This window comes from Tigriopus californicus, chromosome 7 (assembly GCF_007210705.1).
Source record: "Tigriopus californicus strain San Diego chromosome 7, Tcal_SD_v2.1, whole genome shotgun sequence".
Classification (NCBI taxonomy): Eukaryota; Metazoa; Arthropoda; class Copepoda; order Harpacticoida; family Harpacticidae; genus Tigriopus; species Tigriopus californicus.
Genome location: NC_081446.1, coordinates 12651686 through 12677753, shown reverse-complemented (window position 1 = coordinate 12677753; position 26068 = coordinate 12651686). Strand labels below are relative to the sequence as shown.

The following is a 26068-nucleotide window of genomic DNA, read 5'->3' as shown; positions in this document are numbered from 1 at the left end:
ACAAGATAATTTTCTTGTACTCAGACGTCAGGTCATTTAGTTCAACAGAATTTGAATGTGAGGATGTAAGCAATAAAGCAAAGCAAATATAGCACGATTTGAAACCACAAACAAACCCATTTAAAAGCAAGCACAATTTTCAGCTCTGAGCTTCCTTCTTTGGCATAGATGAAAATACAAAATCGAAATCCCTGTTAAGATTGCCAAGAAGCTTCAAGTTTCCTCAGTTGCCAAGAGAGTAACGAAATATTAAATGCCACTCTAGAGCATGAAAAAGGTAACGAGGAACAAGTATTTTTTTTGTTGTTGGGGGGGGATCGTTACAATTACAGCATTTTGAAATATATTATTTTTAAAAAAGGAACGAATTCGTGTAATTCCGTTACTTGTAACTTCGTTACTACTGCCCTGCATATTACATCAACTGCTATAACATTGTTGCACCTTTATCATTGCCTTGATTAACTGACCAATCAACCTCGTCAATGAAAACACGTTTTCTGTCCGATGGTTTCTACACTTGCCCAACACGTGATAAAATTGAGTCGCAATTTCTGAAAGGACAAATCGAACAATAGCTCGCTTGATATTTAAGTTCAGAAGCATCTTCAATCATTATCTTCTCAAAATTTCCAAGCTCGTTGAAATTTTACTCACAAGACGAGATAAGCCACGAACTCCTTCGTGTTTGTCTCGGAGGTTCGAAACGTAGAGCAAGAAAGGCATACATAGTAAACAGAACAGCAGTGTTAGGACGAACCTCCACAGAGCAAGATCATGGCGGGCTCTTCATTCGTTATTATCAATATTGTGATGTCTTACGTAGGAGCAGGGGTTCTTGGACTCCCGTATGGCTTCAAACATGCCGGATTGCTCCTAGGTCCAATCATTTTGGCATTAGGTAAGTGTCTTACATAATTCCTTCATGTCTGATCTGGTTGTTGTTTGGTCGTAAGTGACAACTCGCACTTGAAAGTTCTTTGCTTCTCGGAATACCATTTTTCAGCTGATAGGTTTCTAATCGAATGTTGTTCGAGCTTAAAGGCCAGATTGAATTATCACTTAATCACTACTTAACTATGACCAATATATCGTTGCTCTTCCATTATGAACAACCTTTAAAACATATGCTTCAAAACCATAAACTTACGGCTGGACTCTAGTCACGTCCCATAAAGGCTCTAAAACTAAGACGCTATTACTCTTTCTAACAATCCCAACTTAGATAACTTAACACACTGAATCAAATGAACACGAAAGTTGTACAAGAAAACACCCCTATGATGAATGTGTAGGTTCGGGAATGCTGAAAACGTTTTGAAAGGGAACGGACGGATTGCTGTCTGGCTGTATCTCTGCTGCTTAAACAGGGGAGGGGGGGAGGGGGAGGTTTTGCATCAGGGGCGATTCTAGGTGCGTATCGGCTGCAAGGTGTAGCACCAAACAAATGACGAAAACAAGTCAACAAACCCTAGGAACAGGAGAGGGGCAAGGATCCGACTGAACCGACCCGGATTGAGTAGTGATCGCTAGTGATGGGATCAAATAAATTTTCAAAATCAGGATTGCCAGAAAGCTAGGAAAGTCAAAGCAACGCCCTGTCGTCCATCGTAAGGTAAAAGGTTAGCTTTGACCAAAAAGGCACCCCTGGTAACCCCAGGGTTACTTTTTGTGACTAACTAACGGGTTTCTGATGTTCCGCTAGTGATGACACATGTCACTCAAAATGTAAATTGATAGCCCCTAGTCGCAACCTCCCGTGATTATCTGTTTGATCCCATCAGTTGTGATCGCCTGGTTCTTTCTTTGGAGCAGGAGTCTACCAGATTTGCACACACTCAACCTCAATCTTGGTCCTTAGGCTTGGTCGCTAACTGTAATGAAGATAGTTGTTCTTCATACAGTATACATTATCGGGGCTCATAGCACAACGGAAGTAAATCTTACTAAATATGATAAAAACGCAATACGTAAATTTAAGATGCAAGTACTCCAAAATAATGGAAAGTTTGAAGAGAATATCCAGTTGAAAGTTGGCAAAGCTTGTCATATATATGGTTGGATACCTATTTTGCCCGTTAAAAAAGTCTATTGTGAGAGACTATAAAAGTTGGGACTGTACAGTATTCAGAGAAGGTACGAAAGGTACTTGATACTAAACGGTTTCAAAAGCATTCATGAATTTTGTCCCAACCCAAGTTAGGGTCAATTTTAGTGACTTTAGAGGTTTAACGTGCGAGAATCCAGGATAGTTAGAAGAATGAAGTCCAACTTTCGTCCTTCTCAGGTTCCTTCATTGTTCAATTTGCTCCCCTCAAATTTTTGTAGGGAGTATGTACGTAGGTGTTAATCCAATAGCATGATTTAAGTGAGACTTGGACAAGTTTTTTTGAATAAAATTCCTGATCTGCCTTATGTTCAAAGTTTAGCCAGATCTAATTCAACTCTAATTCATTTGTCGATCAAAAAATATAGGAAAATGAAAGTTAAGTAAAATGAATACGTTTTTCGTCTTGAATTTCTGGAGATCCTATTCTCAGTAGGGGTCCGCAAAAAAACTGAAAAAACTGAAAGCGAAACAGGGTTCAAATACTTTCTCAAGAAGGCCTTTATTCTGTTGAATGGTTACAGGTGGCCTTTGGCAGCTGTGATGTTCTGATAACTCTAGGAGTTAGGTTGTTGTAGCCAAAAGCTCGAAATCCCTTGCCCTAAAGAAACGGCTTCTAATAAGAAAATAAGCCACTTTGATTGCGCTTTTTGTAAATAATGCAATAAATTGAGCTTTGTGTTTGTGTTGAGCAAAATAATGTTTGGAAAAACGATAGAAATTCATTAATCCATGCGTTCTATGAGAAAATGGAAGTTTTTCAGAATATGCATAAAAGAAAAAAAAACAAGGAATTATTCCTAATGTGAACGCAGGGCAGCAATAACGAAATTACAGTAATTCGTTTCTCTTTTCGAAAAAGGAACAATCATCCCATTACGTTTTAAGTGGTGAAATTCGATCGACCCAACGCCCAAATATTACTCGTTCCTCGTTCCTTTTTCACCTTTCAGAGTGGGCTTCAATTTTTTGTTTATCTCACGACTGCTAAGGAAAACTTAAACATTAACATAAATAGTCATTTTTTTGCTATTTTCGTATAATCTATTCTGAACAGGAAAGATCGGGGTAAAGAATTGTGCTTGCCCTTAACATTACTGAAGTTGTTCATGGTTTCAAATTTTGTTCCCATTTGTATATCCCGGGGCCGGAAGTAAACACATCCTGAATTGAATTCCGTTTTTGAGGACAGTTTCTAATAACAGGAAAAAAATATAGCCTTTGTCACCAAATCAGTTTTCTTCAGGTTAATTTTCCAAAAGAGTAAACTCGGTGATGTAATATAACCCAAGTTATGCTATCTTAAGCAATGAATGTATCTAAAATACCAAACACAAATGTTTTATATATGGAATTATCTAGGCTTACGAAATATGATCTTTGTCGCCCAACATCTCAGATTCAAAAAAAAACATGAGGCAAGATCTCCCCGTAATATTGATACTGCTTTAAACATGAAATAGTTCAAAGTTTTGAAATCTGATTTTCCTATTATGAATTTCCATTGACCTAACAAATATCTTTGCAAATAAACATGGCCAAATATGAGAGTAATGAAGTGCTAAGCAAATCAGCAAAGTTGGTGTGTTTCAAAGTTATACAAGAAATGAAGATCGGGGAAAATGCAGTATTGTCGACAGGGCAAATTTCCCAGGTCAAAAGGTACGAAACAATCTTGACTCCTCAAAGTATTTCAATACAATAATCTTGTACCAATTATGTCAAACTTCAATAGCAATGCTCATTTGGATAACGTGATGACAAGAAACTTTAAATTTCAAAACTAATTGAAACAAAAGAAAACAAATTGATTTAGAGATACAGGGCCTTGATGGGGCACAAACCAGAAAATGTTGTTCATATAAATCTTAGGGAAAGTAATTGTAACGGGTAACGCCATTAAATGTTTTGACGAGTAATCGTGTAACGCATTACTTTTTTCGACTAAAGTGACTGTAATAGTAATCCGTTCCTTTCATTACGTAACAACTAATGCCCTGTGTGAGCAGAAAGATGATCATTTCTTTTTTGTCCCAATCTACCATTTGCTTTTTGGCTCAGTGAATGGGTTAGGCTTAAGTTGCAAAAGTAATACCAAGCCTATTTCACCCTTTTGTACTCTAATGACTTAGTAATGTTGGGTGTACAAGGTACGAGACAAGTGATTAATTTTTCCCTTTTTCTTCGTCATTTTCCCCTCATTTTGTGCATAAAATTTGTACTTTTTCATTCCGTTCGAAGTCTTGAGTACTTGGTCCGGTTGTTTCGTTTTCCACTTCCTTATGGATATGCTTATATCCTGAAAAGAAGGACAAGTTGGCTTCAGTATTTGCCAAGTTTGAATCAGCTATTTGCTCGAGGACTATGTATCAAAAACAAAATTTACCATTAAAACTCAGTCTTTATTTCGTTTGAAAGGTAGAGGATAAAAGGCAAAGTATCAATGATTTTCTCCACGCGAGAAATATGCTTAGAGAGCTGAGACCCATAATAAAGAATCTGAGTTTATTCTACGCACCCTATACACTAATATAGATCTATAGGTAAATTTACACATGAATTCATGTGTCTTGGATTTAGTTCCAATGTAAACCACTTTTTCTCATTTCAGTGTGCGTATGTGTGGTATACTCTATGCATATCTTGGTGGATTGTAAGAACCGGGCCCGGAGTATGATTTTGTCAGAGGCAGACACGCCCATTACCCATAGTGATATCGCCCACTTGGCCTTTGGTTACGTTGGTGAGATCATCATGCAACTGGCCATCCTTCTGTCCCAATTGGGCTTCAGCTCAGCATACCTGCTTTTCATCTGTGATAACTTAATCAGTGTCATCCCATCCATGACCAAACTGGAATGGATTGCTATCCTTCTCCCACTCTTGTACTTACTCACCTTTGTCAAGAACCTAGAGCGATTCGTCGTGTTCAGTTTCCTCTCACAATTGGCCAATTTGGCGGCTTTCCTGGTCATTATTGGTTTTGATATCGCATCGATATCAAAGACCAATGACAATACAAACACCGTCACCATTCGAAATGAAATCGAACCCATGTCTCTCTCGGGCGTGTTCATGTTCTATTCGATATGCATTTACTCGTTCGAAGGCTCCGGATTGATCCTGTCCCTAGAAAACACCGGCGATATCGACACTCAAGCCAAGGTCAGACATCAAGGCGCAATAAATGCACCCAAAGGGCTGTTTTGGGAGCGGAGCTCCTTGCCTGCTCGATTTGAACGCGTCTTTGACAACCATTAATCTTTGATCTTTCCTTTCAGTTCAAAAGAAACTTCAGCAAGAGCGTGGCAGCCATCACCACGTTCTATGCATTTTTTGGAGCCCTGGGATTTCTGGCATTCGGGGAGGCCACCCAGCAAATCATCACGCTCAACCTGCCCCACACCTCGGGATTTGACTTTGCTCTCATGGTCAAGTTGTGTCTGTGCTTCTCGTTGTTTTTTTCGTACCCGTTGATGCTGCATCCTTTGTCGTGCATCTTTGACGATAAAATGGCTTATTGCATGCCTCCTCTTATTGCCAAATTTGTCTTAAGACTCTTGCTCGTATCTACAACGGGTTTGGTGATTATCCTACTGCCAAACTTTGCGGACTTGCTCGAAATCTTGGGCTCAATTTGTTGCACTATCTTGGCCTTCATCATCCCAGCTTTGGCTCATTTGAAGCTCTTTCGGGGTGAGATGTCCAAAAAAGAGGTGGTTGGGGATCTCGTACTAGTTTTGGTGGGCGGTCTCACGGTCGTGGCTGGATGTTTGGATACCTATAGGAAATTGACTCTCACAAGTCTTGCCTGAGGCTACAAATATTATTTGTAAATATACCGTAACTAAAATAAACTGACCGGCCTGCGTGGCTAACAATATCCAGTCTAGCATTATGCATTTCTTATTCTCTTTGTCTTCTCATTGGAGCTCCAATTGCCGGTCATAAGAAGTCTCCGAGGAGTGATTTGTGCGAAATATTCCATACGAACAAATGAGACGGCAACCTGGTCAAAAATCGTCTTTATTTGGGTCCTTTTTGGATATTCCGGTGGTTTTCGAAAACGGAGAAACTCAAGATAGAGATTAACTTGTAACATAACGGTGGTTGAATGTTCTAAGAGCATTTCCTATGTGATTGTGAAAGATGTCGACAAGAACTAATGATCGTGGTGTCGGTGGTAATGATAGCATTATGGAGTTGTGGTACAAAACACGGGTGTGAACGTACTTGCAGTTTCGCTGCAGCTGATGGTGCCTTAGACAAGTAATAGAACAATGACACGTCGTTGTCACCATTATGACGATAATGAGTATGATAGTTCTGATGAGTGTTTGTATGTATTCATCAAAATGGGAGATCATCCTTGTCAAAGAGTCATCAGGGTAATGAGCGTGTTGCAGTAGCCAGAATCAATTCTAGCGCGACTGTCTAGCCACTCGTCCCAGTTCCGTCCCATCCCAGGAATCCCTCACACAAAAGCGTGGGTCCTCTCAAGGTCGGGCAGATTTTCAGTCCCAAGTGGAGCTCATTACCGTCCAAACCAGAAGAACCAAGGAATGAACCGACAGAATAAGTGCCGATAATCGCGTTTGGCTCGGTGATGTGTTGACCTCCCTCTGCATTGCGGCAATGTTTTGATCTGAAACAAGCGACACAAAAGAACATGTCATGAATGCAATGGTTGGCTCCTGGCTGTCGCAAACTCATGAATGAGGGAATGGGTGGGTGGGTCACCTTTGATCACATAGAGCTTGATTTCCGTTGGCTTGATCCCTTCGGGCGCACATTGGTATTTCCCCGAGTGCAGACGTGGATCAGCCTGAGCTAAACTGAGGTGCGAAACGATTGTGGCACTGCCCCCGATAACCATATCCTCGTCGTTGGTGGTGACCCCGTTGAAGCCGTCGAGGAGCCGGACCCCGTCCCGATACCAGAACACTACCTTCGGCTTGATGAGCCAATTCGAGATGACACATCGGAGGGCGACCGAGCTTCCGGACTCGATGTAGATCTCTTTGTCGCCTTGGATTTTGACTGAGGGAACTGAAAGAGAACAAGTCGGAAGAACCACTCAAGCTGGAGTGTTGGTATCCTATCCCAATCGAAGGCATGCAAGGACACTAGGATCCTAGGCCCTGGCAAAGGATATGTTTGCTTAAATTGAATTGAGCGTGCCTTTTATGTTTTGGAACGAAACTTTTTGTTTTACTTTGACAAAACTTTTGAGGTTAGCATCAAAGCAAATTAATCTGTGTGGACCCTTTTAGAGCTGGAACACGCTCATCATTCCCCCTGGTATATTCCAGCTGAAGTTAATTTTTTGTACTTGTACATAGTACCTAGACTCGAAATGAACGTAAGGCGCCCACATTGCTTTTACCATGGAGTGAGGGACACTCAATCCCACTTGAGGTACCTCAACTAAATTTATGGTACGTACCGTATATGTACTTAACTTGACTAGGCTCTAGTACTCACCAACCACACTTAAATGGAAGATCTTGCTCAATTTGGGACTGGTCGAGATCTGGCACTCGTAGTTGCCATCATCTTCCGCTGCGACAAACTGGATCCGCAGGGTCCAATCACCATATCCGGACGAGGGCAACAAATCAAAGCGTTTATCGTCCACAAACTTGATATCCCCAATGAAAAGAATGTGTCCATCCGACTTGCGGATCCACGAAACCTGCAAGGAATCCAATGAGCAGGATTTACTTAATGGTTCAGTCATGACATTCGGTGCCTGTACGCACTGAATAACCCCGCTACAAGACCTATCTTTAAGGTGGTTCCACAGTCCATTGCTTCAAAAAATTGTCATTCGAGGCCAATTTGAGCAGGATTAGATGTTCCACATCATGTGTGGTGTACAGGATAAGAAGATTCTCAAACCCGGCTGATCTAACACAGAGGATTTGTAGCATGACATGAACGTTATAGTGCCATTGGGCATTGCGAGACTTCTCAAGTTCAAGTGGCAACTAGCCAAGTTATTCTTCACCCTTGAGATCCAAACAGTGTTGGCATTTGCCCTCTGTTTTTGTGTGCCCAAAAGCTCCTGGCTGCATGAGAGTGCCGCAAAGCTTTTCATGTTGTCGTTGACAAGAGAGCCCACCCCCTTGACAACAATCTGAACACGCCCCGTGTTCCATCATCTGGATTGATTCCATTGAAACGACGAGAATGCCCACAAAGGAATGACTACGCACAGTACATCATTCACTCCCGGAAATGTACCGAACAAATGTTATTACAATGGCGGAGCAGCTCGCTTTTGAATGAGGAGAACCACGTCCTCGAGTCGTCCACTTGAGGCTCCAATTACACTTTATTTGTAGGATTCATATTTTGTCGCTGTTTCGCCAAAATGACTTGGGTCGTCAGAGATTGACTATGTAGAAGAAATTTTTGCTAAAATTTGGTTCCTCGTCACGCATGTGGAACACGAGGAACAAGACGAAAGACACACCAGAGACAAAGAGGGAAGCCATTGTGGATGAGGAAGAGACTCTCTTTGTCACTTTCTTTGAACACGATTTCATGACCTGCATATTTGATGGGCCCTCAAAGCCAGTGCAGGCTTGAAGGGATACTTCTTTTTTTTTGACACCCACAGACCAGTGAGGGTTTTGAAAATGTCTAATTTGGTACAATGCTCTAAGACTTTTGAGTAAATGTCAAAAGGTTCATGGCTGAGTTGAGAGGCTGATATTGCCAATTTTGACGTTGGTCAGAAGCTCTCTGAAAACCGACGATGGTTGTTGAACAAGTTGTACTAAAGCGATGTTCATGTTCGTAACCATTTTGACATCGAGGCCAATTTCAAGAATCCTGAGAATCGTGTGACTTAGAAGCTTAATAAAGGTGTAAAACGTCATTTCCAACGAAATTACAAATCCGCTTCGTGGAGTTAATCGGGTCTTTCGGTTAATCCTGGCATGCTTATATCCCACTATAATTTTCAAGGTCAACAACTCCATTCACCTTCATGACTTCAGATGAACTGGTACGTACTGCTCAGTCGAAGCTTGGCCTAAAGAGCTCACCGTTTTGTTTCGAAGATGCTGGATCTTGCAGTTGAAGAAGGCGTGATGACCTTCTTGGATGGTTAAATCCGCCTCCGAGTACAAGAAACTCGGTGTGGGCTCGGGTCGGTCTGTGGGCGTGTTGTCCAAATATTGGATGGATGAACCTGAAAAATAGACTTGCGCGTTAGTCAGGACCATCTCTCTCTTTGTGTTCCAAACCCTGGTAGAATGGACAAATGGATTGGATAGGGGAGAAATTCAATGCAAATAACGAACTGAGAGAAAACTTCTCAAATCCATTAGGGCCTATTGTCGGAAAAATTTAATCTCACATTCACAAGCCATGCATGAGAGAGCGAGAAATAGACAGACGAAGAGAGGCTGGAATGAGCACAAGCCTCGAAGCACCAGGCCCTTGATCCTCGTGAGATTTTCTGATGGGATTGTGCTCGATCCTATTTTCAACGCTTCGACCTCCAGTCCTAGTTTCAGTCAGTCTGGTCTCCTTCTTGGTCGTCCCTTGAACGTTCCATGTGGTCATGCCACTGCAAAATTTCCTCGCATATTTATTCACTTACTACTCAACCCATTGAAAGACTTGGGGGAGGGGGGGGGGGGGGGGGAGGAGGGGATGTCTGTTCCTCTCGGGCCGATCTTACAACTTTGTGCAAAAACTTTTGGGGAGGAACGGTCTCAATTTGAATTCGGTTTTGCGTGCCGACTACCTTTTACCTCCATTCCATTTAAGAAGACTGCCGAAGGTTAAGGACAACAGAGAGTTCTTGTTCCTTTCACAAGTCACAGGAATGGCTTACTTGAAGAATGGCCTTCAAACTGAGAACCACGCACTCAACCTCTCAACGTTCCACTTTCAAAAACACAAGATCGTTCCAAGTGTTTGACTTTGAAGCAAGTCTCAAAAGTTGGATTGCATTGCAAAGGTGTGTGGGTGAGCTTGGAACAATGTGCCAAAGATGCCATCCAAGGCGTAATATAATAAGCTGCACTTCCACCGAAAAGGGATTGAGTTCAGGAATTTTCGTCAAATGGGTTTATTCCGAAGACGTTCCTTCCGCTCAGAGGAAACGAAATATTGGGATGATCCCGGCTAGATATGGCCCGAAGGTTGCTTTTAAGTGCATTGCCACAGATATAAGGTCCTCCAAAGTGACGACTGATCTGTCCGAAGTCTCAAGACCTCAAATGAGAAAACTTTGCGCCCTGGAATCTTGACACGACTCCAATTTTTCTGACCTCGACCATTTCGCTCTGAGGATTGTGTACAAGTGGAACCCTTCAGACGACAAGGGCACACAAGCAACCATACTCACTCTTAAGGAGAGACAGGCTTCTTTTCTTGATGACCTGTCGTCCTTGAAATCATGTCCCGTTGATCTCGGAAAATAGCGAGACCGGGACTGAAAATGCCCCATTTTCCCGGAAAAGGATAGCGTCTTTGTTCTGGAATGACATTAGCCTTGATTTTCGATCTACGAGAATACAATCTCATGAATGAAGGTCGAGCAGGACCCAATCTAGTGATGAATTGGACCACGGCGTTGCCGCGTAGAAAAATCCGATTCCGTAAACTTTTCACCTTACTTCTGTGGACTGTCAATAAGTTAAGTAAGTTTGGGAACAGGTTTTAAGGTGACCACGAAGCATGAACAAACGAGTGAACGAGAAGGGCAACTCTTTCGATGACAACTTGATCAGTTCAGACGAAAGTTGAGAAATCTGCAGATCATGCCTCAACGTCGGATTAATCGTACAAACATCAACATCAGAACTCAATAGTAATTCTTTGAGTGCTTAGTTCTCTGTCGATGAAGCTTATGTATTATGTATTCCATCTCATGATAACATACGCGCGGAATCCCACCTGAATCTGATTCGTAGATATGAATCGAGTACCGGAAATGTTGACCAGCCAGAGGACATTCCACGATGATTGTAATAAGATCCTAAGTGCACAAGGCTTTTAAGGCCTAAACTACTTCTGGCAGACTACAATATTGACCTTGACGTCAGATGGGATTGTCCATTACTTCTCAGAAGATCAAGATGTCAAAGGAGAACTTTTCTCAAAGACGATCAATATCCAAACCAATTGTTCGGACCAAAACTCAGATCGTTAGTTTGGCTGACAAAAAACTTGTGCCCAAGACTGCAACTTGGCGAAATGTCACCATAAATTAACGTGGTGTACCACTTATTTTTTTTTTCACTGCCTCAAAAGAAATCCACACCACAATAAACAGATCCCATCTCTTCCCCTAATCTGCCAGCTCAGTTCATTTATACTCCGCGTGCAAGGAAATGCAACTGAAAAGGGGACCACTGTGGAACACATTTGATCGGTCCCGACCCACTGCAAATCTGGAACCGATCGTGGCGGACTTGTGTACCGATATTGGGATTGGATTATGTCTTGATTGCTAATTGAAAGAGAAAGCAAAGTGCGAAAGAGGTCAAGGTTTCCGCAAAGAATCTGGTGCGGATGGAACTTGGAACCTGAAGGAGATTAGTGGATAGTGGGCATGGCGTGCAACCAATGATAAGGACACCGCAACTAGAGCAAATAATGGCAATGTCCCTTGGGAAACTCGCTCTTGGTCAATGAACCAATGAATAGACATTTAAGGGACTGCCTCCTCAAGGCTCCATGCCCGACAAAGTGGGTCATTCCAATAGTATCTACTACAAGAGAACTGCACCCTTGGATTGGTGCACATCAGTTTGCTTTGCCCGACGTTATCGGCAACAAGCAAATAGATAACGAGTGTTTTGCCTCCTCAGAACAGAACTCCTCAAATGGAGTGGTTACACAAGGGAAAAGGGAAAAGATTTCAATTTTGAAGATGCCCCGATAAAGGGGAAGGGGGGGGGAACAGTTCCACATAAACTGGTTCAAACGATCAAAGCAAGATCTGCGCCCAATATGAAAGCTGGAAGAATCGGTGCCTATACCCTCCTGATTCAGACAAGCAACCTACCATATTTCCGAAAAGTTACTCTGCTTTGTATATATGGAAAAAAACTGAATTCAGTCCTGACACGAATAGGATATTGGTCCTTAAATGTTTCTCTGTCGAAAATTGAATGGCTGGAAGGCATCTACAAAATAGGCCTTTGTCATGACGCCGTCACTACATACACTCTGTGCTAGAGACCTTCATCAAAGTGAGCCCTAACATTGACATACAGGCTTTTCAAGGTGAAGCTATCCAATTTGTGCATACTCGGATGTAGCGATGCTCTGATGAAAGAAACCCAATGAACCAATGACCCTCGTGATTGTTATTCAAATCAAGCCTCATCAGCTACGCCATGGACCACAAAAACAAACCCAAATATCCGCCTGAGAGTCGATGGAACAATCGCATTGAAGAACATTTTATGGATTAATAGACTGACACCACAAGGTCACTGCTCTTCACGAAGACTGCACTTATAAATGCCTCCGAGTGAAGTGATGAGGTTCATAATCCGCAGTTGGAACGCTCGGAAAGTTCCAAGATCATCTTAAGAGCTTCCAGTAAGTAAAAGGAGGAAAAAAGCCTTAATGGAAAATTCACCCAGCTGCCCGTTTTGGGACCGACATGCTTCGTCATAACCCAATCAAAAAATGGAAGTACAAAAGATGATTTGAAATAACAAGGAACGTCGACGAATTGAATTGAGGCTCTTGGTATGTCCTGTCTTTGAAATAAAACTATTACCATAAGACCATTGTTTGCAAGTCTTCTTGAGTTGGCTTGGTTTTCTTCCCACTTAGAGCACTCTTCTTATTCTCATCACAAGAGAAACAAACAACTATTGACATCAAAAAATCTCGTTCCAACAAAAGTTTCCTGTTCCAAATGACTTCCTTTGTGAGTTTGTTCAAGCCGTAGTTTTTTTTACAAAGGACGGAAATGCCAAAATAGCACTTGAAGCTGTACTTTGGAGGAAGCAGATGACTTTGGATGTTATCTACTAGTCGCAATAAACTGCAATTGGAAGTAACAGCCACATTTGGCAAGTTGACCAGACGGTCCCTCATTGCTATGAGTGGCAAACAGTCAGTCTCATTCAAATGGAAACACTGCCACTGTCCCATCTCCCTCATCTCTGCTCTTGGAGACTTTGAGGCTAATATAGGGTCTTTGAGGGGAGGACCATTGTTTGGGAGGGCCAAGATGATGACCTCGTAAATCTAAAGCGATATTGTGAAACCCGCTGACTTGAGCCTTTTCAGACCTTTGAAATACAGACATGGTAACGCGTGCGAAACAATTTCGGGGAGACTAATCCAATTCTGAATATGCATGTACGTTACACGGGAGGTAGGTTCCATTTTTAAATGCAATTGCATTTTCAAGGCTTTTGCAAAATAATACTTGATATCCAAAAGTTGCTTGAATAGAATCATTATGGAGACACATTAGGTCCTCATTGCAAATGCAAAAAAAACTCACGTCATTTGCTAAACGTAGTAGGTGAAGCCGTGCCCTTCATCAACGACCTTCAATAGCCAGTGCAATTTTAGAGTCTTTAAGTGTAATTGTTCCACAGCTCAATCTCATTCAATCCATCTTCATGTACTCTACGGGTACTGTAAACATAATCATTCCTGAAGAACACCATTACAAAGCACCTCTCATTTCGTACAATTGTCCAATCAAGTTGATCTATTTTCCGACAAATACATTTTGACAATATAATCACCTACACTTCTCACGTGGAATTCACCTCATCAACCGATTTGCTCAAGCTAAATTGCTAATTGATTTTCCCCCTGTATCACACCACCCACTTCATCTCTTTATGTTTGTACATCAAGTCCGACGATGGGAGAGCCTGGGAGAACCAATTCCAGCCTTGATGTTTGATGCACGGTCGTTGTCCCGTGGTTTAAGTGTTACGACATCATAACTTGACTGGCATTTTTTCTGGACCATTTCAGTGGGCGCTCGTTTCTGCTGTCGTTGAGTGATCATCCCAAAGACTTCCAACTTGCTGGACCTGGGATGTGTGCGTATCAACAAAGTGGCAAGGCCCCCCGACATCTGACAATATCGATATAAGACGGCCCTACAAAACGGGCGTGGGGCTGACTCGATGGGCTCCAAATATGCCCAAATATCCGAAGCTCATTTCATCGTTGATAAATCCCCGCTCGGGCTCGCTCAGCCTTTGGGTGGTGATGGTGACGGTGGTGGTGGTAGTGGTAAGTGAGAGGAACAAAGACACATCCGGTACGGGATGTTTGGGCCATTGAAGGCTTCCCCACTAATCCTCTACCTCTGCTGGTTAAGTAGATTGTAAAGATAAGAGATGCTGTTATTGTGCACCAGCTCTTGCCAGGTCCAAGGACACACTTAATGGTCTCACAACCCAAATAGGATGTTGAGCACTAGACAGATCTTCCTCCTCCTTCCCAAATGTAGAATTGGGGAAAAGACCTCCAATTGAATATCTCATGCTTGTCTAGGCAAGCCTTTTAGGTCGAGTGGATGAGAAATCTCCAGAGAGATAGATCCGTCCTCGCTTTCCGAACGCTGGTGCTCGTTGTTCCGATATGACGGGGAAATTTATAACCTTCAAATTATGCAAATTGGCCTCCCCATGACGATTGACCACGAGACTGCCCTAGATTTTTTATAAACTTTGCTTTCGCACAAGACCACTTCTTTCATTTTTCATCCTCTTCCGTGGACCAAGACTTGAGTTGTAGAACGCCCATAAATTTGACCCTTCTGCAGCTGTTACAGACCGAAAATTGGCCTGACTGACTGGTCTTCACCACTGAGCTGGCTCGAGTAAAGGACAATCCCCCTTGGCTTCAACGCTTAGGTTGGCCAATTTCACAATGGGTCAGTGAGGGCAGTAGAGAAGCTTCATGTAATGACTCAGTGACTGACCATACTCACGGATGAGTGGTCTTTCAACAAATATGTTGTCAGTCTGACCCTTTGAACGAGGTTCGAAAGTTACAAGTTCCTCGCCACTTTTGACGAGCATTTGTACTTCATCAATTATGCGGATTCGACTCCCCTTCCCCTTGTGTGCCCTATTCTTGGAGGTACCATTTCGGTTTGGTTCTGAGCAAACATTGTACGTAGTTCTTGTGCAAATAATTTTCGAGGAGTTTGTTTCGAGGAGTTAATACAAAGGCCAACTTAAACGATGTGACCACAGACACTTGGCACTGGTAGAGCCTTCAAGGCCGTTCTGCTCCCATCAAGCTAATGTCAAGGGGTTATGATCTCCTCTGAGACTTGGACCCTCGCTAACTCCGAAGGGTCTAAATAAATGTTCTTGAGACGGATCTCTAGCCTGAGCCGCCTTCCTTCCAAACTTAAACCGTACCGGCCAGGACTGAAGCTAAGTGCGCATGAGTGAGTGCATGGATTAACAAAATGTGTTCCACAAGCTCAACGAGGATCAAGTGACGAGACCAGCAATGATTGTTCGGCCCATTTTCCTCGAAGATAACCAACAAATTCTTACAAAAACACATGACTAGCAGCACATGCAACAACGTTAATTTCTTTTCGGGATTTAGGAGTGTACGATACTGAACATGCAAAATGGAGAGGGGTCTAGGGGTTCCTCCTGGCAGACACCCGCTGCCCTCAATCGCATCATCGATCTCTTTCCAATGGCAGACTGGCCTTTAAATTTCCTCCATTTCTCTCTCCAGAAAGACAATATAGCAGTGCCGATGTATTTATTTTCTCGGGCTTTGTTCGACATACATGGGCATATTGGGACTAGCCAATCAAAAGAATCCAATGTCCAATGACTCTGCGAGTTCGAGGCCTTAAAACCCGATAATCCACAGGAATCTCTTGTGCAGGAAAGGCACAGTGGCATTTTTTTGATTCAGATCTGGTCAATATCGGGAAAGGCTATTTGGTGAGCCCACTTTCTGCGTACGTAGTGTGTCTAACCCTCCCGCCCCTCTTGCTCCATCTCCTACATACCCTTTAACTTGGCAAGGGATTTTGGGATTTGCTGTCGGGGTTTTGGCAGATAACGTTACTTCAGTTCAGCCGTCTCCAAATCCAAGGCGATAGGTTTTGGAATCGATCACAAAATTGTCTTGGGTTTCCACGTTTCGTGCCAAAATGTGTTCTTTATACGCCCATATGGTGAAGTGATTGGCCTTTTGCAATGACTCTTTTATATGCAAAAACGGATCAAAAGAAGGCCATGCAACTTGAGCCAAAGAGTAATCCATTGCAAAAGTCATGATTTACTTGGCTCGTGTGGATCAAAATTCTGTACTATATTGCTTAGAAAAGAACATCAGAAAAAAACATACCAACTCGCAATGGTTTGCCAAGGATTTGGTTGCTACTCTCGAAATAAGATCAATAGATCAAAGTGCTCAGGGTCAAGATTCCGCGTATTTGTAACTAAATGAGGATGAATGAAATATGAAAATTGAATCTATATGTGTTATATGACTAATTAACAATAATGCCATGCGGCCAAAATTTGGCATCATTTTGATACCATTTTCCGTTGATCTCACCTCAAACATAGCTTCCACTTGAAATTAGAGGTTGCTAGTCTTGTGACTTACATTCAATTTCATATTTCAATCATTCTCAGTCCTTCTCAGTGGCGCCCCTTAGGGAGAATCTGGATTTTACTTGAAGCACTTTGATCCATTGTTAACCGGATTATGCTCGCTTGACGACGGGTATCCGTCTATTGTGCTTTGAGCACCCGTTTTCAAAGATGACGAATATGCAGTAACATATATCAGTGTCAACGGCGTATGAGTAGGAGTCAATTTAGATGACATATTTTATTCATTTATTTTTTGTTTATGTTAAGCTGTTGTTTTAATCATTACTCGACAAGTGGGATACCTTTCCGTGTACAAGATTCCGAAAGGCTTCAATTACTAATAAAAAAACACTTCAGGGGTTTTAGTAAACCTTTTGTTAAATGGATATGATGTACCATTTATTGATTTAAAAGATGGGGTCCTTCTACTCTTTCAAAGAGGCTTTATAGGCTTTTACGGAAAGGCTTCAACAAATTGACCCAATCTTTCGTGAATAGTCATATCTTTTAAATTTTAAGCACCTCAGTTACTAAAATATGCATTTTGATCAGGTTCCATCACTTTTATGAATATGAACCTAAAAAGCCCTTTCTATGGTATAATGTCTTCAGAAATTGACCGACATTACGATAGTGTGGTCACCAACTCCTCTGAATATCAGTCCATTTCTGCAAGGATCGTATTTAGCATGGGGGGGGGCTCTCTTTTATGTCCGTTTCTTACATCGTAAAACTCTGGCTTGACACTGAAACCAAAGTAAAAATGATCTTACTCCAGAAGGTAATTTTAAGAAAAGAATGATTATTTTCTCCCTGATTCTAGATCTCATGAAGTATAGATCAATATCCACTAACTTAATGGGGGATTCCATTATTTTGCTTATCCCTTTTGAGATAGTGAACGGGATGTTCGAAGACCAGTTGGAGTGAAAGAAGACCAGTGAAGGCCAGTATCTTCGGGCTTCGTGTAGCGGCATACTGTTTTGAGTATGAAATGTGAACTTGGCTGCCAAGTAAATGATCCGAGACGATCATTACAACGGCTCTTGCTAAGACATTGAATATCCTTGCCGCTTGAAGAAATACAAGGAGGAGTAACGGACAAGTCAGAGAGAATGGCGAAGGCCCTGTTTTTTGTTGCCCTCACCGTTGTGTACTTTTACTTGGGAATAAGATAGGAAAAAGGGTCCCAGTACTGAATATTGGTATCATATAAGCGTAGTGCGAGTATTACCAGAGCAACAGATTCAGGACGCTTTCCTGGAATGTCGGAAACACCTATCGAAACTACAAGGAGGGCTTAAGAAAAAGTTTCATCTAGCAAATAATAGCGTCCCTTGACAAAACTTTGTTCCCTTTCAAATAGCGTTGCCAACGAATAGGTTGCAATCTAAAGGATATCTTATTATGTCAATGTGTACATGGAAGATTCACTCCATTTCCATTGCGTTGCTGTTGTCTCACAACAGTCGTTCTTTCTATCAGGGAAATATTCACATATCATTTGGCATTTGGCTTACATTCTTGGCAACCCTGATTCATGGGTTAGGAAACTAATGGCGGAAAAAGGGGCTGTTAACTATTTCTTCTAGTGATACTACTACAAAGGTCTACGGGCTACGGCTCGCAAAAAGTCGAACTTTTTGCTGACCAAAAGTTGAACACAGGCTTTAATTGAGCAGCCCTTGCCCAATCGAGGAGAAGAGTGAGTAAGGTATGAGGCAATTGAGAGGGTTGGTGGTACTTTTAGTTAGTTATTTAGGTGAAACCGAGTGGAACAATAGTGCTAACCACGACGAAAAGCAACCAATATATGTCCGATAGGAATTTCGAAATTTTTAAGCCGTGAAGCCGTACAAGACTGATCGGAATTATTTCGAATGATTAACTCCATTTGACAGTTGCAAATTTCTGTTCGTCCTTGATAGGTTTCCCCTTCAGTGGGCCAGGTTTAACCCCATCGAACACGTTTCGTGCTAAATAGGCCGAATTCGAAGAAAAAGGCTTTACTATCGAAGCATTTCGGGATTCTTGCTTTCGCTTTGGCCATGATTTCAGGGAGAATGTCGTGTTGGTCCCAAGCTGGGCGAGGCCAAACTAGATAAATGGTGTGATCGTTTGAGCTGAGTGGAACGTAGTTGTCGATCCATTATTGGGCAGGAAGAGGAGGAAAAATCACCTTTCCATTACAATCCAATGAATCTGCTCTCACCACAATAGAAGACCACCAAGATTCGGAGATTCGGACGGGTAGGCGACACTGTTCCGGCTAAGCTCATCCCAAGAAATTGTCGATACAAAGACCCCGCCTTTTCATGGTCCAAATGAAGACTATATGCACGAATTCCTTTTGGACAAATTTGGGGTGTTCACACCCAACTTGAAGGCAAACGACGATTTAAGATGTTCAATGCTAGTTCTTGCTATGCGGCATTTTTTGTGGCTAGGTACTGTATATCTTGTGGTTGCGTTCACTCTTTTGTATTTGAATCCCATTCCAACATTATGCGGGCAACTTGTCACGCTAGTGGCTTCTGCCAGATTCCTCTCCTTTAACTTCCTTTTGGGTTTCTTTTCTCCATACTTCCAGTTCACCAGAACCGCGAAAGAGCCAGCAAGAAAGCGGAAAGAGTTGCTGACTGTGGAGGTTTGTTTGTCTCCAAATTGCGAAAACCCCTTCAAACTTACAAAAGCATTGAGGCATTGAGTCTAATTTCTGGCGAGGGCATTAAATCAGGACTGGCAAAATCTCCATACTTCCAGTTCACCAGAACCGCGAAAGAGCCAGCAAGAAAGCGGAAAGAGTTGCTGACTGTGGAGGTTTGTTTGTCTCCAAATTGCGAAAATCCCTTCAAACTCACAAAAGCATCGAGGCATTGAGTCTAATTTCTGGCGAGGGCATTAAATCAGGACTGGCAAAATCTCCGTCAACCAGCTTCCAAACGATCCGGAAGCTTCTCTTGTCTAGTCCTTCTTGACCCTGTGGTTCCTGAATTCGCCGCGGTGGTCCGGCCATAATCCCTTGGAGAAAATGATCCTCTGTGGGCGTCGGTCTGATTTTCTAGCCGAGAATGCAAAAACCAAAGAGAAATGCCCAAAAGTATATTATTCGAGGAAGGGATTTGAAAAACGACCTTGCAGATTGGGATTCGGACCCAAGGCCCAGGGACTTACAGGGATCAGGAAGAGAGCCTGCTTCCATCCCATCCCAACTTCCCAAGTGGCCGGCTTCAATTCACAAGAGGGCATGGAAATTTGAATATCTTTTCTTCTGGACTATGCAAGCTCATGGCGGAAACGAATTGACCAGTGAAGCAGTAAAATTGGATGGCAATGAAGAAAAATTGACACATACCGACAGGACGGGAAGACACATACGTGTGACTCAGTTTGTTCTGAATATGAAAGCTATTCTTTAAGCATGTTTTACTTAGCCGATCGTAGTTCTTTTCTTTTCCCTCTCCTGCTTTTGCCCTGAAATAGGGTTTTATTATCTGCCTTTTGGGTTGAAGACAGGAAGTGAATTGAGTAGTTGTGAAAGGTTCTTTAACCCATTCAATCCGATTCGATTTGAGAACGGGCAAAATCGGCAAAATCGGTTCCATTCCAATGGGAAAAGTCGGTCCTTGCCTCTCAGAGAAGGAAGGGTGAGCCCAAAGAAATATGACAGGAAAAGCTCACGAAGGCATTTGCATACCTAAAAAATGCGTTTATTTCCCCGCAAAGAGAGCAAAAGACCCATCAAATTGTGGAAGTTAGGTCCCCTCCTATATTTGTCTGATTCGCGGATATTGGAGAGCCGGATTCTTGGGATCTTAGGTATTGATAATCTCTATCATGTTACGTTAGTTCTATTCACAGTTCTCTCCTTGAGTTGAGAATTTGCAAAAATGTAACTCAAAGTGCCTGAAATGAGTCTAACATAAAATATGACAACGCCTATTTGCATATAAGCACCCCTTTCCTGCAAATAACGAGACAAAGTTCTTCTCTCAAAACTCTGGGAAAGCTTCCGCAAAGAAGGCAAACCGGTTGAAAAACAAATCTGAAATCACGCCTTGAAATAACAAACACCCAAACGTATGTTCCGTTCTCTAATTGGCCAACTCGCAGCATGCCAACCGTGAAATTAATTCGAAAAGAGCCTTTGATCTTGGCCTTGTTATAATACCCATATTTTTTTGTAATCGGCACAATATGTTGCCAATTCATTCATACTTTGTTTTCTTGCTCTCTTTGTTTTTGTAACTTCTGCTTCCGGCGCGAGCAGTCTAAAAAAAGTCATGGTTCTAAATCAGATTTCTTTACTTGTTCCATTTGTTTCTCCTCAACTTGGGGCAAAATGGAGCCAACAATTGGTAGGAACCAGTTTTAGAAGACATTCGGCTTGTTTGTACGTAGTGTCAAAGCAATTTTGTCTGTGGAGACAAAATGCACTTTCTGTCTGAACAAAACCGATATTTGTGCCATTGAGTAACCACATTCGAAATTGGAATAAACCATGGAATAACTTTCTTGGAACAAGGTTCCTTATTTTTGAGAATTTACGTGACAACCTACTGCATATCAAGGTTACGAGCTCAATTTTCCTCGGAGTCGTGTTTTTCACGTCAAAATGGAAATTGCCTTTGAAATGCCTATGTGAAATTCATTATTTTGAGTGGCGAAGCCGAAATTATGGATCTTTGAACTGTAAAATGTTACTACGGAAATTCAAGTCTCAAGGGCAAAATTTCCCAAGTCAGCTTCAGTCCAGTTTCTCTTTGATACTTATAATTACCCTTATTGTCTTTTTGAGTGGAATAATGAAGTGCTCCTATCAACCACGTTATACAGGATTTCGCAATGTCAGGGAGTCATAGGAAAAAGCTATTTGAGTAACAAATTTGAAGAAAATATCTTGATTTTTAGAACATATGCTGCCTACCAGGGAGGTTTCTGTACCTTTGACATCCAAGAAATTTCTCGACAAGAAGAGCTTGGCGGAGAAAAAAAACTTTTGGAAGTGGTCTCAGTGCAAACTCAAGTGACTAAGTTTAAATTATCCTCTAAGGAAAGGGTCTGTCTCCTTCCCCAAGGAGTCCTTGGCTCTACTCAACGCATTAAAAGCATTTTCAATTCAGACAAGAACCGGGGGAACATGAAGGTTTTCATGGACCTATCGTCATTAAAGCCATCCAAGAGACTACCACCCGCAATTCTTGTATGTGGTACAGTACACGAAATCCAATCCAATTTTGATATCCACCCACTATCTGTTCAGAGTTGATTGGAAATGCAAATCCAATGCATTTTCCCATACCACCCACCCATTCACCGCTCTTCATCCACCTACATATTCTAGGCCATATTCAATGACATGAGCGAATCATAATCAAAATCCAAGATGAACCCACCCAGGAAAACCTTTAGAATGAATCCGAACATTATCAAAGATTACGAAATTATACACGAGTGGTTTACTACTTATAAACTCTTACTTGATTGTATCGTATGCCGGTGAAAGTTGGGCCGGGTCTACGCCAAGAGTTCCAACATCTGAGGAAAATACTCATTAGAATTCCCTGTGTCCCGTTGCAGAGAAGGCTGAATTATCGAACGAAGGCTCCTCAAGAGCTTTCAGAGAGCTACTAACAATGGTCGTTCATAAATGTTAAATTGGCTCTCTTCTTGCGTCGATTCAAGCCGACCTTTGGCCAAAGTGAATCCGTTCAATATTCGAATTGGGGAGGCCGCAGTTAATCCTATACCCTACGTCCTTTTTGTGGAACTTTGGTTCCAATTACAGACATACTGGCTCGCTGACTGGCTTCTAAGTGACCTTGCAATAAGACAGGCTCTTGTACAGCCCGAGATTGGATTGGAGCAGTTAGCCATTTGATGTTGTTCGTCGTCGATACTGAGGAATTTCGACGTAATTCCAAATACACCGAAAGTGACCGGCTGTTTGTGACAAACTGCCTTCATCTACAGATGACGTCAATTCCATGTGAGATTGAAGAGGTTGCTTAAGGATTCCCTTTATGCCCATTAATTCTTAGACTCATTAAGACTAAGATGTCCCTTTGGTCTTTGATGAGTCACAGTTTGAAGATCTTAGCTCAGTGTACGCATCATTCCCACGCCTTTTCAGTAGAAATGGAATCAACTGATGTACCAAAGGCCTGAAGGTCAGGCCAAACGACCGTCTCTTTGGCCTTGATTGCACTTGGGAGAGAAGGGTCAGATTTTAGGGTTGTAAGAATGAGTTGCAAGTCTTGTTAGGAGAAATTGAGAAGTCAATTGAAGAGCAGCAAATCGAATTACGGGCAAATCAAGTTTTGATCATCTGTGCCGAGACTCTGAAAAAAAAGTCCGACAAACCCTGATTGATTGCCAATGAAGCCGCTTTCTTGTGGATTCTGTACCCAAGCTCACGCTGATCTTTCTAGGAAGACCATATCCAAACATGGGTTAGGGATGAAGATGAGTCGGGCCAATCCCGGCTTGGATCCGGGTTGGTGGTCGGTTTATTCCATTGATTGTTTTACAAGCCATAGTGGGCATAGTTAGGCATAACTGAACTTGCAGAGAGTTGAAAACGTCAGGTAGCATAATTTCTTGATTCTCCTATTCTTTGCAAAGCATTGTGGAAATTTTCATTTCTTGTCAGCTGGACACCCATTATAAAAGGATTTTGTAGGCAACGTAATATCATGGACTAACTAGGTTCGTCAACTAGAACTCGAAAATGTAGACATTTTACTTTTCATTGAATTCCATTGGGGGTTGCATTTCTTTGAGCGATTATTATAGTAGATCCCAACAAAGGAAGTATCTTCAGGTCTCTCTTTACCCGACCCAAATAGGCTTCTGTCACATCCCTAGCATTGGTGGCTCTTGGCAAATTTTGGAGGTCCTCAGAAGCTGCACTCGATGAGGAGCACAATTCATCAATGCAGTTGGTGCCTGCTTGGAAAAGAGACACACATTACTTTTCCAACTAAAGAGGGTGCAATTGGAAGAGATTCCGACTTGCAACGGTTCGACGGTCCTAGGAGGATTTGGTTCAGTTCCAATCAACCTAGATTCATGATTTTTTCTCCTCTCTTTTCGTTTGACAGAATCGGAGAAGGAACCGTGGAAGAGGAGATTCTCTGTGGTAAATCCGCGCAATTGGTCTTTGAATCATCACATGGAGAGACGAGCGTGGAACTCCTTTAAGAGCCCAGTTTGCCTCGGCTAGGCTGGGTTAGAATTGAAGTCCATCTCATTCGAGGATCCAAATATTTGGCATTGGGGTGGAGGAGCAAGAGAGAAAGAATGGACCAAAATTGAGCTCATCTTTCAATGGGTGCATCCCGGGAAAGTTGGTAACGAAAGAAACCACATGGATCTCGGCAGATATTTCCAAGGGTGACAAAACTGCATCCGGGAATGACAAAGTGCCCCACCGCATTTTCTCATAAGGGACATTCGGGTCCATTGGTTGGGACACACTTGCGTTTTTGTTGGCGATCTTGGGACACCTCGCCACCGCACTATTTCTTTCCACTTAAACTGTCAGGGCATATCTTTCAAAAAAGGTGTCTCGAAATTTGTGCACTATTTTTGAGGGACGGAAATAATTAGAGTCCGTATATTTTTCCTTCACGCTGCAAGGTCGTTTGTCGCGTCCCACCTTGAAATGAGGTGGGCTTTGTGGCATTACCTGCTCTTCCTATTCCCAAAAAGGAAGAGGGTGACAAACACTGAGAGGCTTTCCTTGTTATTTTAAATGATCCCTAGGATGAGAGTTCTGCAATTTCAAATGTTTTCTCACTTTTCCAGCCGTTCAGGGTTCCCAATTCCCTTGAATCTCTTGCCACTTCAAGAGGAACACACTCACGAGATCTCAGAGACATTGATGACCCTGATTCAATGTCATCAGGGTCTAGGTGAAGGCAAATGGCCTCAACTCAACAAGTTTCTCTTGGTCTCATGCAAAGTGGAGTGAGAAAGACAAATTCCTTGGGAAATGAGATTGGAAGAAGGACATTTATGCTCGTGTCGAGAGACCCTTTTCCCATCCTAAAAACCCAAGTCCATGATGTCAAGGACATTTCTAGGTACGAATGTACGTACAGTACTGTACTGGTACAGAGTCTGTTCAAATTAAGTCAGAGCTTCGATGAAACCCTATCCCTCTATGTAACGGTGTTCTGTATATTCGGGCCATGTTCCCTCGTTAAAGGCAAAATTCCTTGACTGCCGAAAGCTGGCCGCCACAATCCTTGATTGGGCTCTAGGTTCTGGAAACCTAAACTAATTAGCTCTATTTAACTTAGCTACCCTTATTGGATTAGCTTCCAGCTGCATCAGAAAACTTGGATTGAACGAGCGAAAAGAAGATTGCTTTGATTTCAAATAGTGTCTGGCTACGCATTTTCCTCTTCAGACGAAGTGTCTTCAAGTCATGCGGTGGCAACAATCGCGTTCTAGTGTTTTCACTTCCCTTTTCGTTTCATTCCTCGGATTGCTCGTGTCGTTATGCTGGGATTTCGCGATCTGCCTACCATTCCCCGACATTTCCGCCTGGTTCCTTCTGGCGTGGGTCGATCGCTAAGAACATCTTCTGGAGAAGAGAAGGATTGTCTCGTTCTCACAGATTGTTTCCATTGCAAAGTGGAACAAGGGACCCAGATTTCTCATGGAGTCATTACGATAGGAGTAAGACACCATCTGAAGAGGGCAAAAACTAGCACATGAGGAAACGGAACACCCCACAGAGAAGGGAGAGGACGAGACCACTGAGTGGCAGATGCTGGCTCGGCTTGAGGTTCAGGGATGAGCGGACTTGATTTGCTCCCCGCATGACTTTTCACATTTTGGACTGATGGGAGTGGAACCCAGGAATCGCGATTGTTCCATCTGAGGATCCGGTGGCCATCTTTGAGGATGTGAGGTTCGAGGTCTAAGAATGACACCAGCTCTTGAGCTGGCGCCTAATGGGTTCGCAAGTATCAGAAGGCTGTAATTTTTTATTACCCCAGATTTTATGTGCCAGGTAGGGAACCGGAAGTGATAATGGAACGCCGAAATGCATGGAAACGAGTAGTTGAGCTGTGGGTTCTTTTGCTTTTTGCCACCAGTCAAAAGGGGAAAGACGGAAGGAACAAAAACCTAAGACCAAATGGTTCCTGGTTCCCTGGGATAAGACGTGGAGCAAGTATTAGCTGACTGGAAACGACGCAGTCGGGGGTCCCTGGCACACACAAAAAAGCGTATTAATGGTCGGGTCGTTTACCAGATTACCCGATTTGGAACATGACAATCAGCTGACAATTTTGGGGGATGGCACGAGATCCGCTTTAACAACCCTATCTCAAGTAAATGTTCT

The 26068-nt window shown here is 42.5% G+C and overlaps 2 protein-coding genes and 1 long non-coding RNA gene across 4 annotated transcripts in view; 2 read left to right on the top strand and 1 right to left on the bottom strand.

The window, feature by feature from the left end:
* The first annotated feature begins 568 nt into the window (after positions 1–568).
* On the top strand, positions 569–5990 carry LOC131884333 (uncharacterized). Its single transcript, XM_059232076.1, has 3 exons — positions 569–901; positions 4719–5272; positions 5389–5990. Exons 1-3 carry the CDS (start codon positions 778–780, stop codon positions 5920–5922), a joined length of 1212 nt encoding a protein of 403 aa, XP_059088059.1. The 5' UTR covers positions 569–777; the 3' UTR covers positions 5923–5990.
* Positions 5991–6286: 296 nt separating this feature from the next.
* LOC131884334 (limbic system-associated membrane protein-like) overlaps positions 6287–26068 on the bottom strand; it is a 34184-nt gene continuing 14402 nt past the window's right edge. The window contains exons 2-5 of the mRNA XM_059232077.1: positions 9163–9308; positions 7592–7802; positions 6848–7156; positions 6287–6752 (exon numbers count right to left, since the gene is read on the bottom strand). Of these exons, the coding sequence (XP_059088060.1) occupies positions 6622–6752; positions 6848–7156; positions 7592–7802; positions 9163–9308 (797 nt within the window). The 3' untranslated portion in view covers positions 6287–6621. The remainder of the gene's footprint in view (positions 6753–6847; positions 7157–7591; positions 7803–9162; positions 9309–26068) is intronic.
* LOC131884335 (uncharacterized) lies at positions 18276–19448 on the top strand. Of its 2 annotated transcripts, none has more exons than XR_009373711.1 (3): positions 18276–18424; positions 18639–18960; positions 19301–19448. It is a non-coding gene; the product is annotated as an uncharacterized LOC131884335 (long non-coding RNA). The 2 variants fall into 2 exon arrangements; XR_009373710.1 differs by having other exon boundaries at positions 18639–19157.

Coding starts and splice junctions, on each gene's coding strand:
- LOC131884333 (XM_059232076.1), top strand. CDS start 778: ATGGCGGGCTCTTCATTCGTTATTATCAATATTGTGATGTCTTACGTA. Junction 902..4,718: donor TCCAATCATTTTGGCATTAG/GTAAGTGTCTTA, acceptor TTCTCATTTCAG/TGTGCGTATGTGTGGTATAC. Junction 5,273..5,388: donor ATATCGACACTCAAGCCAAG/GTCAGACATCAA, acceptor CTTTCCTTTCAG/TTCAAAAGAAACTTCAGCAA.